The sequence below is a fragment of the Pongo pygmaeus genome, chromosome 2 (assembly GCF_028885625.2).
Source record: "Pongo pygmaeus isolate AG05252 chromosome 2, NHGRI_mPonPyg2-v2.0_pri, whole genome shotgun sequence".
Taxonomy (NCBI): Eukaryota; Metazoa; Chordata; class Mammalia; order Primates; family Hominidae; genus Pongo; species Pongo pygmaeus.
The window spans coordinates 8102196-8121252 of record NC_085930.1 but is presented as its reverse complement, the minus strand read 5'-3'; the positions used below and the strand labels follow the sequence as shown (position 1 = coordinate 8121252).

Sequence of the window (19057 nt, the reverse complement as noted above, 5' to 3'; positions counted from 1 at the left end):
CACATTTGTAGCCATTGTTAACCTTACACTCCTTCATTTAACAAAGATTGCGTGCCTAATATGAGCAAGAACTTTCCCAAGCCCTGGAGAGAGAACACCAAACAAGCCAGATCTCTTCCTGTGCTGTTGCAGCTTACAGACTAATGGTTTGAGGCTCAAGAATCCATGAAGCATTATTTTCTACAGCTACACATCAAAAAGCTAATATTTAGGAAGAATAAAAAGATCAAAAATTAATGTTTCTACAAATCTCTTTTGAAACAGTTCTATCAGCTATGCCCTAACTTTTAGCTTCAAAGTATCAATTCTGATTGAGGTTTATTCCTAAAGGGAGTAACAAAACTATGAGACAGCTCCAGCTCTAAGTTCAAAACTTTTAGTTCAGACAAACTAGTAGAGCTGGTAGAAAGCAGAACATTGGTTAATTAATTTTTGAATTGGATATTTCTGGTGATGTGCTTTACATATGTGTCATTACTGACTTAAATGTTAAAAAAGCTAATAAACATGTTTGGAAAAGGAACTTATAAACCCATACTCATGTCTGTGTGTGTGTGAGAAAGAGAGAGGGAGAGACAGAGAGATCATTTTATTACTGTTAATATATTTGGCTTAAAATGGATAATGTGGCTTCTGAGAATAATTATTTTAAGTAAATAACATCAATATAATTTAAATTGTTGGTTTCTTTTTTTAAAAAAAAAGTGGAAAAGTAAAGCTTCTGTAAAAGCTATTGATATAAAATGATTTTAAGTCAACCAAGTAATTTCTGTTTTTGTTGAGGAAGAGAAAGGAATGAAACGGAAAAAAAAAGGCTATTATACAATAGAAAAATCTTATCTGCACTCAAGATGTTCCTTAGAAATAGAAAATAAACTCTGATTCAGACTTGTTTTCACCCGTTTTTCTCTCTGCCTCCGGTTGCAAAACCAAACTCTTACTACTTCTTTCTCTAGATTCAGTTCTTCAGCCATCCGCATGATCTCTTGAGAAGAAGGTTTATTCTGTTCTCCAAAGTGTCTCTCCAGAGCATCTTTAGCAGCAATGCTGGGGTTGGGTGGACATAGGGGGTGAAATTATGTTGTTTTTAGTGAAGTTTTTTTTGGCAGATCAAAATTAAGGTAGGTTGAATTTCCTAAATATTAACATGAAAAGGAAACTTAAAAACTCTGAACACACTTGCAAGACACTTTAACAAGGACAAATGTATAATGTGTTAAATATGTAGATGTTTTGTCTTATGTAAGGTAGAGTTACACGAGTCACAGAAAGAATTAGGTAGGGGACCCAGGCTTTCTATGCTTATCCCACTTTGTGCCACCAGAGGGCACTGAGTTCTTGAAAAGAAAATGAACATTTTCCTAGACATTTCTAAATATCTCCCCAAAATCATTTAGGGCTGTTTACGATAAAGGAAATCTCTAGTAAACAACTGACCAACCAAAACAAAACCTGTCTTTTAGTATTTCCTAAGCATGTCTCACAGAAACTACAAAAAGATCAATGAACAATCTTTCTGGGTTAAAATGCAAGAGGTCATGTTGAACTTTAAGAGACCAGAACACTGATTACTAGTGTCACATTTTTAAATACTATAGACACCATGGAAACTACATTGCCAGAGCAATAAGCTATAGCTAAAAGGTGAGAAGATATGGCCACTCTCTTAGAAGTGATTGTTTTCTTTCTGTTTGTATTCAAAATTTTGGGACAAAAGTGTTCTTGAATCAAACAACACACAATTTTCCATCAAATGTTAAAAATTATTAGCTCTCCATTTCTCACAATTAAGTTATTACATTATTATTTATTATTATTATTATTATTATTATTATTATTATTGAGACGGAGTCTCGCTCTGTCGCCCAGGCTGGAGTGCAGGGGCGCAATCTCGGATCACTGCAACCCCCACCTCCCGGGTTCAAGCCATTCTCCTGCCTCAGCCTCCAGAGTAGCTAGGATTATAGGCACCCACCACCATGCCCGGCTAAATTTTATATTTTCAGTAAAGACAGAGTTTCACCATGTTGGCCAGACTGGTCTTGAACTCCTGACCTCAGGCCCGCCTTGGCCTCCCAATTCACTTACATTTATATGTTATGTTACACCTGCATTACACTCAAATGCTCATTCCATTTATAAAACACAAGTTTTGTCCTCTAGTAACTTTTAATATAAAGAATACCTTATAGTTGTTCTTCGTTTTCTTTTCCTTTCATTTGCTCCCACTTTTTCATTGTACAAAGCTATAATGTGGAAAAGAGAGATAATTACAAACACAAAGCAGACTTTTTATAAAAAACTATCTGATTTGGATTTCAAATTTTCTTCATAAAACAATGCAAAATAAAAATGCCAGACATTTTTGTCTTAAATTTTTGCAGTCTAAGTCATTTTCTATTACAGACCATAGGGAAAAATCTCAACACAGAAATAAATATTAACTTTGCAAAGACACTTTCTAAAAATAATATCTTCACTTTACTTTTGTTGGAATGCTTGCTGTAAATACTCTCAAACCTCACTCTTTATCAAGCCCTGACATTTGTATGGGTAGATAATTTTATCTCATTAAGTTGCATATCTAGCAATTGCTTGTATTATTTACTTGGAAGACTGGTGTGTGCAAATGTTTGTGTACACTAATATTAGGATACAAATGTGATTCATATATAATTTCTCTACTATAAAAGAGAGGAAAAAAATGGATGTGTAAAAAAATATTTTACCCCTTCTTGCTGATGCCAACCTACCTTGTAAGCTTTCCTTATGTAGGTTATTCTCTCCTCAATAAATTTATTTCCACACTTACATTGCCCTTCCTTTTTTGTTGTTGGTTTTAGTGTGACATAATAAAATGTTTATTTTTCATCTCAAAGAGAAAAGGAGGGAAAAAAACCCTCAAACCTCCTGCTTTAGCATTAATCCTACCTATTGAAGCCATTATTTTTAGGTTAAAACACAGCACAGCCTTCAGAGACACAGTTTAGTACCTCCTACTTGCTCAGCTTCCTCCAGCCATTTGGATAATATTGCTTTCAGTTTGCATGCATTTTTAAAGCTGAGCTGCAGATTTTCAAATCGGCAGATTGTTGTTTGACTGAATTCAGAGCCATGCACAGCTGCCAGGGCCTCCCCAACATTTGTCTGGGTGTATCCTGTGAAGGGACAATAAAGATCATCAGCTCCAACTTTCCAGGAAATGTTAATTTTGGTTCATTGTCACACAAATCTGTGTTATCTTTGTCAACTATTACATACTGTTTTTTAACTACATATTCTTGGCAAATCAGAATTTTTTAGTAAGATTCATTATACTTTGAAGTACTTGTCCGATACCTCAAAACATATTTCTTCTAGTTAATAAATTACTTTTATCTAGTCACCGAAAGAATTCAGATAGAAACATCTGCCATTCATAATATTTAGCCAGTGTTTAGGTGTATCCTAAATACTTTATAAGGCACTTGAAAATTGTGGCTTTTTTTAATCATTATTGTTAAGTATCAAATAATATATGCTCAAAAAATTTTAATATATTACCATAATGCATAAAATATATGGTTATATGTCATAAAATTTTTATTTCAACTCTAAAAGATTCAATGATATTGTTGAAGGGTACTAAATAAAACTAAGAATTATGCTACTTTCCCTAAAACCATATTTATTAAGAGGCTATGATTACACATTTCACGTATACCTCTGAGCCCATTTTATAGTTTTTGGTAATGCCTGTGTCTTCAGACTAATGATCCTTATTGTTTGTTGCAAACATTTTTAGAGTACAGCTGAAATAACATATAATTTGAAACATTCACAGTAATATAAATAGAAAACTGAAAATGAATTTCACAAAGATTCCTACTACTGTGCTTATTACATGTAATAGCTGCATATTATTTCAGGACCTAAGGCTATATACCTATATGTATAAAACGGTTGCATATGATGCCCATCAATAAATATTCTTATTACATTATCTATGGTTCATTCTGCAAGTGCAGAGGCTTGAACTATTATTTCAATCCATTAAAAAATATACACAATTGTATGCAATTTAACCAAAGTCAGTTGTTATAGTAGTTTTATTTTAAAAACACTTCAGTAGAAAGTGAGCAAAGCCTCTGAACAGATAGTTCACACAAAAGGAAATATAAATGATTGTCAAGCATATTAAATAATACACTTTACACTCATAATAAAAGAAATTTTAAATGAAATAACAGTGAGATGTCACTTTGACCTGTCTGATTTGCAAAGATCTAAAAGATTAACAGCATATTTTTCCTTCAACCACCATTTATTTATTTTGTGTTCTAGTTAGACTCTTCTAGATGCTGGAGATATCATTAAGGAGAAAATAAAAAGAAATAGATTTTGAAAACTTATGCCATTTTGGAGTTTATATAGCCTGAGGATGGTGAAAAAGATTCTCACGGTGGTAGTAAAATTTGGTACAACGTCTCTAGAGACCAGTTTGATAACATCTATCAAAATTACCAGTACACATACTTTTGATCAAGCAATTGTGCTTCTAACATTTTTCCTGCACATGTATTTATATGAGTGCAAAATAACATTTATAGGGTTAATCATCATGGTATTTTTTTTATCAGCCAAAGATCAGAAACCACCTGAATTTCATCAGTAGAGGACTGGTCAAATAAATTGCGGTATATTCATAAAGTGGAACTTGACAGCCCCACAAAGGAAAAGAAGCTCAAGAAAAATTACTACTGAAAACTTCAAATAATACATATGTTTGGCACAATATATATATTTCCATATATATTTACTTATATATCCATGAGATATCATTGGAGAGATACACAAGGAACTAACAACAATGATATACAGAAAGAGCAAGCAGAAGGGATACATGTCACTTATACTCTTTTGCACTTGGGAATCATATGAATGTGTGGCCTATTCAAAAATTCAAATAAAATATAGATAAAAACGGGCACTTCAAAACTAATGTTGAGGTAAGATTTGAAAGAGTATTATTTACTCTTTATTTAAATTTACAAATTTAAAAATTATGTATTTAGGCTCTTAAGAAATTATAAGAAAACAAATGTTTTTGGAGGATTTCCATAACAACTAACTACGTCCACAGTAGAGATGAAGAATGAGAATCATCTTGTACTTTTTAGCAACATATAAGAGATTTAACAGCAATAAAGATTTGCAGACCAAGTTCTTTTTCCTGTTGCCTTTAACAAGCACATACCTAACTTAATTCTTCTCACTTTAAATTCATTGGCAAACTTTTCAAGTTCTCTGATTTCTGGAGAATCCATGTCTATTGGCTCTTCCACCAGTTTACTTTTCCGCCTGAGTTCCTGCTTGAAATCAGCAGCTGTGGGGTCCTCTGCCAGGAGGGGCTGGTGTATAGGAGGAAATCCATGACTCAAGGTGTGGTCAGGAAATTTATAAAGACAAGGGGTTAAACTACCTGTGAGTAAACACAGAAATAAAATGAAAAAGACCATTTGTCATTCTCCTTATTTCTATATAAGAAAGGGTTTTGCCTGATTTAGCCCCTTATTCTGCTCTAGCCTGTCTCAGTACTTAAAAGGTTACCTCACGTTCAGTCTTCCGAAGAAGGAGTCAAAGTAGCCTAGTAGAATTGAGATTATTTGTCTTCTACCTTCTCCAGAGCAGCAAAACCAAAGATAGGGTTAAAGGGAAGAAGCAGAGGACTGCGAATAACTAAAATAGAAACAAACAACTTCTCTCAGAAGTATACATTTTCTATCATGTTTTTCTCTTAAATGACACCTATTCCTGGGAATCTGAGGTTGAACTCTAACCAGAATCTATGCATTGAACTCTGTTTTCTTAATTCATTGAATAAATAATGGGTGATGTTTGTTGTAATCACGGCACTAAACGCTTCGGCTAAGTGCTATGCTGAGAAGTTTTCTTGTGATTGGGAAATTGATTTCACAATATAAAAATGCCCCACTAGTTAATCAGTAAAAACTTGATTTTATTAAGAAATAATCACATCTTTTTTAATTAAATGAAGGCAGGCAGAAAGAGAATGATGAGAAGATAAAATACATTAATATGGCTAAATAGGCTTGAGGAGTGATTAAATAATAACAAAAGGTAACCTTAAAAGTTCTATTAAAATGTCACTAACAAGATTTCTTGAAAAGTATACAATACAGTAGAACAATTTCTTGATTATTATTTAAGGAAAAGCAAAGATAAGAAGCAAGAAAGGTTGCAACTTTATATATGATAAGTAATTACCGATAAATGATAAAGCATTGACTCTATTGAGTGGATATGTTAAATCACAAAAAATGTAAAAAGGTCTGAAATTATTACACAATTGCTTCCAGATTTCCTTTTTCATTGGAAGGGTCTATCTCAGTTGGGAAGTATAGGTGAGAGGACAGTATATAAGCCAAATTCCAACACATTTTGTTTCTTGTTTTCTTTATCAATACATTACAATTTTTATCGACAAAGATTCTACTTCAATTTATATTAAATGACATGTCTAGTGTGCCTTCCATATCCATGGGTTCTGCATTCATGGATTGATGCAACGGTGAATTAAATACACTTAAAAAATAAAGTAAAAAATAACAACACAAGAATAAAAATGATACAAATAAAAAACCCAATACAGTATAAAAATTATTTACATAGCATTTACATTGATTTAGAAATTATAAGTAATCTGGAGATGATTTAAGGTAGAGGATGTGCCTAAGTTATATGCAAATACTACACCATTTTATACCAGGGACTTGAGCATCCGAAGATTTTGGTATCCTTGGGGGTCCTGGAACCAATGTGCCACATAGAAGCATGATTGTATAAGCAAGACATTTTTATATAAAAATATTGAGTAATTAATCATTTTCTTATAAATATAAATATTTTAAAATACATTACTATGGAATACATGCAATAATTATTCCTAGAAACTTACTGGAAAAAAATGCATCAAGAGTTCATGCTACCTATAATTTCTCCACACATACATTTTCAAATCAAAGACATGAGTAATAATATATTTTCCAGAATACATAAATCTTACATTAATATATCAATATATAACGAGCAAAGAATACCATAACTCAGCAAATTGTTGGTTTATATTTTTTATATAAAAATATGTAATTATAAAGTGCACCCCATCTAATAGGGTATATATTTTTTTAAAACAAAGTAAACATACAAATGAGAGATTAAACAAATTAGCATAAAATAAATTTGTCTGCTCTAAAGCTGGGAAAAAGATGTGAAAGAAACTATTTTTGTCTTTAAAAAATTCCTACTACTTTTACAAACCAAAACTGTCCAGGTTTACTTTAGTAAAAGTCAGTTAACTATCCATTATATGCTTTATTGTGTGGCATCTTGATCAGACCAGAGAACATTTTTAAAAGTAATTTTACCAACTTTTCTTTTATTATATAGCTTTTCTTCAAAACGTTTATTGCCGTGGGGTTCATTTTTAGCTTTTTATTAATTTTAATTTTCTGCTAAATTAAAAGAAGGACTAATAGATGTAAAAGAAAACTGATGACATTTATGTTAGCATTTATTTAATCTGATATTTATCTGAAGACTTGTTTTGTGCTTATGCTTTCAGAATTGATTCTCACATATATTTATAAAACCTTCCCTTCTTTTATTATTTAGGTCCATCAGGTATCACTTCCTACATTTAACCATAAAATACCCTGAGAAAGAGTACAAAGAAAAGCCAGGCTACTGTTGGATTTTGTACATTTAACATATTTTAAGACACTTTAGATAACTCATTTAACCTATGTCAAATTATGTTTATTTTATATAAACAATTTGTGTGTTTTTTACATACACATATTATAAGGTCTAAATTTGTTATCAGATTTTATTATTATTTTCAATTTCTCTTGCTGATTATAATCATGTACTGCTACAAATCTTCTATGCAACACTTTGTGTTGTGTTAATTTCACATGTGTCATCATCTTTATCCTTATACAAAAAATGAGTCAGGAAAGATATATGTTTGCCCCATAATTTACAATGTAGGAAATTTAAGTAGAAAGAAATTAAATAACTTTCCTCCAGTGCCCAACGAATTATCTTTGCTGTTTAAATTAGAACTGAAGTCTAATAAGCATCGCAGTAAGCCACATCAAAAGAATTGCCCGGTTCATTTTCCAGGCAGTCTATAATCAGGTAAATTAAATAACTTCTCTTTAAAAGGTTTTCTCTGCATTTAAACGCCTTTGGCTATATTAAACAAACACTTTTCCACAAAAAATATTACAATAAAATATATATAAAGTGTGTCATCCCTGTTTCCATAAAATTGTTTATTTGTTTGTTTGCTTATTTATTCTTTATTTTTGGAGATGGGGTTTCACTCTGTCTCCTAGACTGGAGTGCAGTGGTAAAGTCACTCAAATTCCTGCCCCAAGCCATACTCCCACTTCAGCATCCTAAGCAGAATCTACAGGCATGCCCCGCCATCCTCATCTAATTTTTTAAATTTTTTGCACAGACGGGATCTCACTATGTTGCCCAGGCTGGTCTCAAAACTCCTGGCTTCAAGCAATCCTCCTGCCACAGCTTCCTAAAGTGCTAGGATTATAGGTATAAGCCACAGAACCCAGCCACAAAAATTGAAAGGTAGTTTATACATTGTAAGTACTCTGGGAAAGTGGACACATAGAAAACAAATTTGAATGGAATCCATGAAAAGTACACAGAAAATACCATGCTCCAAGGTTTGGCATCCAGAACAAGAAGGAAAATGTGATGTGATACATTTTTTTTTTTTTTCCCTTTCCCTTTTTTTTTTTTTTTTTTTTTTTTGAGACAGCGTCTTGCTCTTGTTCCCTAGGCCGGAGTGCAGTGGCACCATCTCGGCTCACTGAAACCTATGCCTCCTAGCTTCAAGCGATTCTCCTGCCTCAGCCTCCCGAGTAGCTGGGACTATAGGCGCCTGCCACCACACCCGGCTAATTTTTGTATTTTTTAATTTATTTTTTATTTATAATTTTTTATTTAGAGACAAGGTTTCACCATATTGGCCAGGCTAGTCTCAAACTCTTGACCTCAGGTAAGCTGCCTGCCTCAGTCTCCCAAAGTGCTGGGATTACAGTTGTGAGCCACTGCACCAGGCTTACTTTTATTTTCCATTATACGAAAGTATCTACAATCATCTGCAAGGTCACAGATTTCCTGGAACTAACTTCACACAGAATTTCATCACAACAATTTAAAAGAACAGCCAAACGAACTTCTGTTTCTAGCATCTGAGCCTGCATTTGGGGGAGTGTTGAGAGTGATTGGGATGATATGTATAGCAATATGTTTTTCAAATCTTTTTAAAACCTAGATTACTGCAAAAAGTAGGAATAAGATAAAAGATGTTGTGACTCATGTGCAACAGAGGTCTCATCAACATTTTCTGAAACATGGATAAAGAAAAATTTTCTTGAGGCCTGGACAGCACACACACACATAGCTCAGAAGTGTTTGCACACAGTAGTTCCAAATACATTTTCACATTGAAGATTAATTCACCAGAGCCTTTCTAAATTGCTATGTATGCATTTCTGTGTGACAGAGGAGGGAGAAAAACAGAGGTAAATCTTTTAAAGCAGGCAATGGGGGTCAGAGATAGGGCTGCCTTACTAGGCGCTGACTCAATGTACCATAGCATGGGGCAAACTGATCTTTGCAGCATGTGGTTAGCTGACAACATCATCTCAGGTTACTGGCTTGATGCCTTAAAAAAACAAACAGAGGAAGCAGAGGGACATAGTAAAATACGCCACCCTGCTGTGCTTGTAACGTGCACAGGAACATGTATCTGAATATTTCCGTATATTCCCCTGTGTTGCTTAGGCATAAAAATCCAAAGGAAATTATAAACTTCCACTGTGATCTTTTCACTTTTGTGTATTGGTAAATCCTATCTGTGTACAACAGGGGCCCATTGCCTGTGTTTGTAAATTAAGTTTAATTTGAAATGCCTATTTCTTTACACACGGCCTGTGACTGCTTTCCTGCTACAATGACAGATTTGAATAGTTGCAACAAAAACTAGAAAGGTGGAGATATTTACTGTCTCGTTCTTTACAGAAAAGGGTTGCCAACCCCTCGTCTGGAAGTGAAAATACATCATGTTACTGCTACCAAAAGACCTTTCATGATGCGGAAGCAAAAGATTTTCAGAATTGTTTCCTTAGAGTTGTTACAACCAGAACAACTTAGGGCCGAATAAAACAAAGAACCAAACAAAAGAAGTAAATTAAGAAAAAAAAATTTCAAATTTCAAAAAATGAAAAGCTGGGCTCCAAAATAGACTATTTCCCCCTGTAAATTGCCAGGCTGATTTCCGTTTTCTTCTGTGTTAGCCCAGGCAGCGAGAATATTTTCAGCCATAACAATCTTTTCTTTTAATATCCACTTCTCATCAAAAAGAATTGGATGCTCATCATCTTGTTTAAGTCCCAAACTCTTGGGACTTAAACAAGTTTGTTTGTTTTGTTTTGTTTTCCCCTTGAATTGAACTTTTAAAGCAAGGACATTCACACTACTTTTTGGTTTGGCCACTACATCATGTAAGGATGGTGGGTTTAACATTCGTTACGGTGAGGTTGATTTGCTGTTTCCACAGAACAGCAGAAAGGGTGAACCCCCATTGAGCTTGTTTCCTGAATTCTACTCTGCTTCAGATACTGGAGAACAGAAACAATCTCAGAAACCCAAGAGTCAGAGTTTTGAGAACTTTTTTTTTGATATTTTGTTTTGTTTTGTGTTTATCTAGGAGAGACTTTGAACAGCATCTGTAATTCTCGGTTTTCTATTATTTGTACTGTAAGGTGTTGATTTGAATTCTCTAAGTTCTCAGGAGTGAAAGGACAGAAGGAATTCAGCTGCAAGAATACGTGAAGAGAAGGTCAAAAGAGAAATCATTTTGAGCTGACACAAATTTGCTACTACTCAACCCCAACAGAGTTGTAGTACCCACCGCAACTTGGATATGAAGACATTGGAACTCAGAGGTGTTAATCACTTGAACAATGTTAGTAATTAGTTAATGGCATGGATAATTCATTACTCCCAATTAGTCATTCTCTTTCTTTTGCCCGCATCTGGACTATTAGGTACAGTGGATTCATCTGATCATTAAAATTCTACCTACCAACCTGACAAAATATTAGTTATAGCTCTTCTTTTCCTGTGAGTTATTAATTTAATGAAATGCTCAAACTAAATGTAAGCATCAGAGTATGGGTGATGAAATAACCATATGAAAATAAAGTAATTTCACGTATTTTAGAAATATAGTTCTTTCTGTAGCTTCACTTTTATATAGAGTATGTGACACCATGTCATTGTTGTTGTTAAGACACTTCTGTGGATTGTGTGCAAGTGGCTGATTTGATTAATGCCTTAAGACTTCTCAGAAAATTCAAATGACATAATCAGGTTTCTACTGTGTACTTTATACATTTGTCTCTTATTTACCTTTTCTCTCTTATTTCTGAAATGCTGTATTTTGTAACTCAATTTATGCAGCTTTACTGGGGATAAAGTCAGGAGAACTCAGATTCTCTAAGATCTAATCTCTCATGAAGCAAATGCTAATACTGAATTATGTCCCAATATAGACATTCTGACATTTAAAGCATATCACATTTTAACAAAATTTTTGAAAGGGATTTAATAATCCCTCTAAAAAATATTCAAATATCTTTGTGCTTGTGATGGTGAGTTTTTCTTTCAGTCACAGAATATATTTAATTTTAAGACCACAGTGATAGCGCCAAACCTTGGTGTAAGTCTTCTGCTCTTGATGTCACTAAGCCAGGGTTTTGAATCATTTTGAAAGGCCCTTCCAGGGGTCTTTTCATTTTAACTGAAATGAGGAAGAGGTTCATGGAAGAGGGTTTGTTGAGTTCGTGCTGGAGGAAACTTGTATCAGAAATACATGAGGTGCCAATGCTCTCAATGTGAACATTGGCATATTGGCTCCACTCCTGGAAGCAGGTGTTAGAATTCTGAGGCCAGCTGCAAACTCCCGAGGCCAGTGGTGGCCCTCTTTGATTTGGCGGGGTGGGAGTTGGTAGCAAAAATTATCTGAAGGTATTTGGGCAAGAGATTATTGGCCGCTGCTCTGTGACTGGTTTTAATCTTGGTGCCAACCTCAATCAACTGGAAGGGACTGCCTCTGTGCTGGGTTAAGAGAGAAACTAACAATGTACCTTGGTTCCTGGGAGTTCCTGTAAATGAACTGTAAGGTCTTCCCTCCAGGAAACAGCAGCATGTGTTTGTCATTTCCTGTCCTGTAATCAAAATGTTGTAAAGGCCACAGTAGCTAAACGCATTTATTTTACTATTTTATTTTATGATGACAGTAGTTCATCATTGAGTAGGGCTATTCTTATTAACCATGAATACTAATTAAGCATATTGATCATAAATAATCAATTTTCAGAGAGGAAGAAAACATATGACTTTATTTCTTAATTTTTTTAAAAAAGACGTCAGGATTTACAGGTCATTGTTAAGAACACCAGTCTTCATTTAACCATGAATGTTAGGATACTGGTTCATTCAGAATGTTGCTTGTTAGAATGTAGGAGAAGCTAATATTTTTCTGGATTATTATTTTAAAGTTTTAATGCTCTATTTAGTCTTACATGGACAAATTTTGAGACATCAAAGGTTAAAAAATTTAAAATTAAACTATTTGCTCCATTTTACTTGAAAATTATAGGAATAAATCAATATTTGTTTGGGTTTTTTTTTTTTTAACTGCTTATCTGGATCATAACAAAACACAAGCCAATTAGAAAAGATTTCCCTAATAAGCGATTCCTTTATCCACAGTTTCTCCCTCAGTATCACACACATACACACACACCATGCACACGCACACACACATTTACTCACACAGTTTTAGTTTGTCATCAATAAGAGTTCTTTTCCTGCTGTAGTAATAAATATAAAATATCAAAGAATTTCTTTAAAAATAAACCAACAAATGAAAAGTGCACAACAAAACTGTGCACTTTTTAAAAATAATTAAAATCTTATGTGGCCATGCCACGAAATTAAGCAAGAATTTTTGATGAATAGATCTCATAAGCCAGATTTGCCCATTCCTCAAAAACTGTGCTTCAGTGCCTTTATAGAAGGATCAATAAACAGGTAGCCATAACTGATACAGTCATACTTCACTTACCTATAGGAGAAAAGTATGTAACTTCAATGATTTCAATCTCAGTTAAGACTCACTCAGAAGAAATTCAGAAAGAACTGCTAAAGCCTGAAACAGCTATCACTAAAGCCCCTGCCAATCACTCTCAGCTTCAATCAATGTCTTATTTATGTTTATGGGCCAAATGTCCAGAAGAAATATAATGATGAGGGGGGTGTTCTGTAAACCTGTGCTGTCCGATATGGGAGTTGCTAGCCACATGTGGTTACTGAGCACTTGAAATGTAGCAAGTGCAACTGAGAAACTGAATTTGAAATCTTATTTTATTTTACTTAGTTTACATTTAAATTGAAATAGCCACATGAGTCTAGTAGCTACTATATTTTTAGTGAAGGTAAGCCTACAAATAGCATCATGTTACAACTAACAGTTTGACAACAGTGAATTTGAATAAAAACCATACAAAGCAAACTCAAGAAGCACAGCAGTTCAGGGATATGTAAGTAGGGAAATAGGTATAACCCCTGTGGTCTCTGTGGGTGTCACAGAGCAGGAAACAAGAAGTGGTGATTTTTAACAGTAATTTTCAAAGTTAAGAAATCAAACGTCACACTCTGATCACAATTCTTTCAGGCCCAGAAAATCCGTCTAAGTGTCCCCAAATTCAATAACATGTAAAAGACAACTTTTCTTACCTGTCATCACTCCATAGGTTGATGGCTGGTTTCCATAATGACAGGAAGGAACAGAATAGTGAAGTCCCGTTGCTGTGTTTCCCAACGTTGTCACCGAGAAATGTGTGCACAAACATTTAGGAGTTTGGATCAAAGACAAAATAGATGGGACTGGTAAGAAAATGTATGAGGATTCAAGACACATTCATTTTATTTCAAAAATACACATTTATGTGGTTCTTAAAGTTATATGCCAATTTTTTTTCTCATTTTGGGTGAGTTCTCTGCTCAGTAGGTTAAAACTAGGGGGGATCAAAGTTTGTCTCATATAACGAGATAATAAATCACCAAAACGGACTTCATTAATTATCCTGTGCTCTGTGCCATGGCTACGAGTGCCCCATGAAGGGGTGACTGACCAATTTAGACCTTGGCTCTTTGGGAGTTGCAGAATTCCTGTTGGTTCTGTTCAATGCAGACATTGCAACTCGCCGACTAGAAGAATAGTCCTTTAAAATTCTTGCGTTGCGTGGTATTATAAAGCAGTCTGTATGAATGAATACAGAAAATCACTCTTGAACAGTGTATTTTTGCTTATTTGTCTAACAAATTTGTTTCATCAAAGTGGAAATGGCAGAGCAACTAGCCTTTTATTAGATACAATCATAAAAATCTCACTGCATTCAGAGTACTGTTAAAAACCTGTAACAATACGTGATCTATTTATTTTGATGTTGAAACCATGAGGTTGTTAGTTGTCTGCATATACACAATTGATACAACCATTCTAATGATAAAGCTGGTCAAAAAATGAGTTCATTCATTGAGTGACTTAATATCCATAAAGCCGTACATAAACATAACCATTCATATATGGCTATATGCTTCAGGAGATCAATGTGTATTTTGGAAGTAAATTGGAATTATTAGACTTTTATCAAGTTTTAAACACAAATTATCAAGTTGACAGGGAACACAAAATATTGACAATAAAACCAATATTTACTTGTATATTTTATTTTCTCAATTTTTTCCTTCATATTCTGAATATATTGATTAATTTTCATAAATTAATCTTCTTGAATAAATGAGATATTATACAGTATAGTTAGAATCCTTTGAGAATACCAATATACAAACTAGTGGTTAAAGACATGCCTTCTCTTCATAAAGTAAAATATATTATTTTAAAATAGAGAAAAATCTTTAATTTTTAAAAATCTGTATACATTTTTATTTTATAAATAGTAAGTCAAAAGAACTAAAGTCATTTTGCAATATAATGATTACATATAATGCATTACTGTGCATTCCAAAATTAAACAAATTATCATTAAACACATTTAATACTCGAGTGTTCCCATTAAAGTCAGTGTTTCTATAATAGTTCCTTAGACAATTAGATGTATATGATTAAAATTTCATTAAAAAATTATAAATCAATACTATTATCATTTAAAACATTTGTAGGTCACTTTTATTAGTTATAATTCTTTTTTAATTTTAAGGCTTAAATAATTTTTGCTTTTCAGATTTTAGGAAGTTAAATACAGGACAGACTAATTTACTAAATAAATTGTTACTTATTTTACAGTAAATAAATGGCATTTTGAGCATAAAATTAGATTTTTCTAGATTATTACCTGGATTCTGAATTTTATTTTCATGCTGGCCAAATTATGTTCAAACACAGAAATATGTATTATTCTCATTTTTCTCAATCTATAGGATGACTACTATTTAAAATATATGATTAGCTATGTGGTAATTGCTTAGATATATTTATAGCATGTATTTTTGATAACAACTGTTTATTATCTTTTCCAAAAATTATGTTGGAGGATACTTCCTGTATTATCCTTTAAATTAAATTACAGAAATCTTTGGCAGATTCCCAAAATTTAATTTAAAAGGTAATATTGAAAAATCTCTACATTAAATGATTTTACCAAAGTCTAAATATCTGACCTCTAGATTCTTTAAAATCCAGCAGATTGGTGCCAAACTTACACATATATTTAGAAAGTGCTTAATAAAAATAAAAGATAGAGCTTAAATCCTTCAAATCAGAATAATGTATCAACTGAAATTTTGATTTCTAAATGTGTATAATTTCATTCCTAAATATGAGAAAAATTGCATTTAAAACAAATGGAAAGTGAATATTATATTGCTATTCAATGGAAGAAATTTACTCAATCCAAGTCTTTGTTCATTTGTAAATCAACTCTAAAACACTTTCTTACTGCATAAAGAATGAACACATTGGCAAAACATAAGTATTTGGCTGATTGTGTTGAGCCTTTGAATTCTTAAGTTTAATTTTTGTTTTAAAAAGTTATGTAAGATAAATGTTAAAACTTAGTTAGAAGTGAAGTAAGTGTCTTCAGAACACACTCTTAAGAAAATTTACCTTAGTTAATGGGCTTTAAATGTCATGTTATTTCTTGCTGTATTTTCTGTATCTTATGCTAAAAATATGTTGATTAAAACTCAATTATTTTATTCTATGAAATCCATTGTTGTTGATATTCAGAGTTTTCTGTTGTGTTTAATATAAGGTTTATAGCTGTTTTTAGGTAGTAGTAAATGTAATTTAACAACTGAATAAACCTTTAAGATAAAGAAGTAGCACCTTTTAAATATTATGTTATTTTATAATCATTTCATTTGCTCCTTATTCTATAATATTTCCATTAAAATGGTTTTTAGATTTAAAATGTCCAAGTTCATTCTTTTCTTATGCAGAAAACAGATTTTCTTCCTTACAACAAAGCCAACAGTGATTTAAATTACTACACTTACTAATATTTCTTTAAAAAATTGTTTGGCATGTTGGCTTTTTAGATATGCTTAATGTTTACTTCACTTAAGGCAAATTAAATTGGAGGGGTAAAATGAAAGATGCAAAGAGATTATTAACTATCAAGATTCAAAGCATTCATTCTGAAATCTTTAGGCCCGGTCATATGTAAACTGTCATAGGAGTCAGTACCTGTAGACATCACATTGGTGGCTTGGTTGGAGACTGGTAGACACTCGGCAGCACTGTGATGCATTATCAGAGGCAGAGTTGCAGAGGCGTCAGAATTCAGAGGTATAAAGGTATCAGCCGAAGTAAAAGCTTGGCAACTCATTCCTACAAGAGAGTAGAAAAATAAGGAGAACCGCTGCTCCCCAAATCAGAGTTTTATTATATTACTGTCTCAAAGGGCCGATTCAACTCTCACTACCTGCATATATACATCAGGAAGGCTCTGAGGCACCAGGAGGGTGCGCGCTAGTATTTATATTGCAAGGAAATCCCTTTATACATGTTAATAGTCTTTTCCCAGGAGTATTGCTTTATCAATCTGAACTGTCTTCCTTTTTTACCCCAAACATAATCCATGGCAGAGAAGGAAGCTGATTCTGGGGTATAGATGGAGGGGAAGGGAGAAATCTGAAACCCTATTTGACAACTTCAGTAGTTCAGACCTTTGAGAGAGGAATCAACAATTTTGAAAACACGTCCCTCAAAAAAATAATGCCACAATCAATTGAAAAATAGTAGGTATCTTTTTGCTACTAACAGAATTGCAAATGTATAAATATGAGTTTTTTTAAACAACTTCTCATTAAATCTGCGATAAAACATGAAACAAGAGAAATGCATACTATTATACATAAATTTAAGAAACAATATTTAAGATTATATTGAGAGAAGCATATAATACTAAATATGAGAAAATATGTTGTCAATTAATGATTCATACTCAACAATACACAGCTTTTAAAAACGATGACAACCAATATAAGTTTTACTATATTATAAGTGGAAAATGGAAAAAAAATTGGATAAAATGTAGTAATGATAGGTTGGTGCAAAAGTGAATGCATTAATGGCAAGAACCGCAATCACTATTGCACCAAAGTTAAATACAAATAAGATATGGGTAATTGTATCTTTACCTCGATTTCAATTCACTCATCAAGAACCCAATATTTAGTAAGCTGTTACTAGATGCTGACAGTATTCTAGGTACTTATACAGTTATGTCACGCAAATCTCACAACATCTATGTGAGTTATGTACCTTGCCATTCTCACTAAGCTAGACTCTGCCGGAGGCTGAGATCTTGGTGGTTCTGCCACAAAGCCAGAGATAACCATGGTAGTTGCTAACTAGATGCAAACTTCTCACACAAAATATATTGACTTTATATGACAATGAAAAAAATAATATGCTACAGCCAACTATTTCAAAGATAAATATCAGCAACAAAATTTTGCCATGATCATGATTTATGAGTATATAATGAGTAAATAAAATACTATTTATGTATTGTATATTAAGGTAATATAGCAAATAGAAGTAACCGAACAGGAATAGATATTACTGATGTGAGTAGACACTAATTTTGTACTATGGAATGTTTTAAGGTAATTTGGAATTGTTGCCTTGTATCAAATTTAATGTTAATATTGATAAGATATTTTCAAAAACTTGAACACTTTGTCAGTAAGCAGCTGATATTTTGAAGGAAAATATGTAAAAGCTTGCCTAAATCATTAGATATGGAATGAAAATATTTATTCTAAAAATGACATATTTTTTCATTCTGAATTCTATATCTTTGAAGCTCTATTAGTCTTTTCTAATGAGAGAAAGTTTCAAGTAATCAAAGGCATTATTATACCCTTGCAGAATTCTGATAATTTTCAGACTTCACATATACAAAAAGGTGATTTTCAGTATGTCTATTTGGAGTTTCTCTTAAGAAAATTAAAGAAAAGTATGTTTAATGGGTATCATGTATGTTAAAAATTAAGCTAAATGATATTTATAGAAAATATAATTTGAAAATGTCCCTTAATAATTTTACTATTGTTATATAGAGTCATTGGAATATGTTGGTAAAGTATGTGAAAAATATACTTTATGAAGTATACTGAAGATACTTTATGAAGTACCATAAAACCTGCCTAGCAAACAATACAAAATTTTCCCAGTTATTTACCATGATATCTAAAAAGTTTTAAATTGCAATCGTAGAATTTCTTCCATAATCATTTTTAAAAATTAAACACTTGTTCTGTTAAAATGTGGTAAAGCCAGGAAATAAGACTGTTTCCATTACAGTCTTCTACTGTATAATATATCCATAGGATTATCTGGAATGTACCCTTTTAAGATAGA

At 32.7% G+C, this 19057-nt stretch overlaps 1 protein-coding gene across 2 annotated transcripts; it reads right to left on the bottom strand.

Moving 5' to 3' along the window:
- Positions 1-343: 343 nt before the first annotated feature.
- POU1F1 (POU class 1 homeobox 1) lies at positions 344-17137 on the bottom strand. 2 transcript variants are annotated; one of them, XM_054482471.1, is made up of 6 exons: positions 16874-17137; positions 13900-14049; positions 5237-5461; positions 2994-3158; positions 2186-2246; positions 344-1047 (listed from the first exon to the last, which is right to left on the bottom strand). In XM_054482471.1, exons 1-6 carry the CDS (start codon positions 17013-17015, stop codon positions 837-839), a joined length of 954 nt encoding a protein of 317 aa, XP_054338446.1. In that variant the 5' UTR covers positions 17016-17137; the 3' UTR covers positions 344-836. The 2 variants fall into 2 exon arrangements, with proteins under 2 accessions (XP_054338446.1, XP_054338447.1); XM_054482472.1 differs by having other exon boundaries at positions 13900-13971.
- Between the last annotated feature and the right edge of the window lie 1920 nt (positions 17138-19057).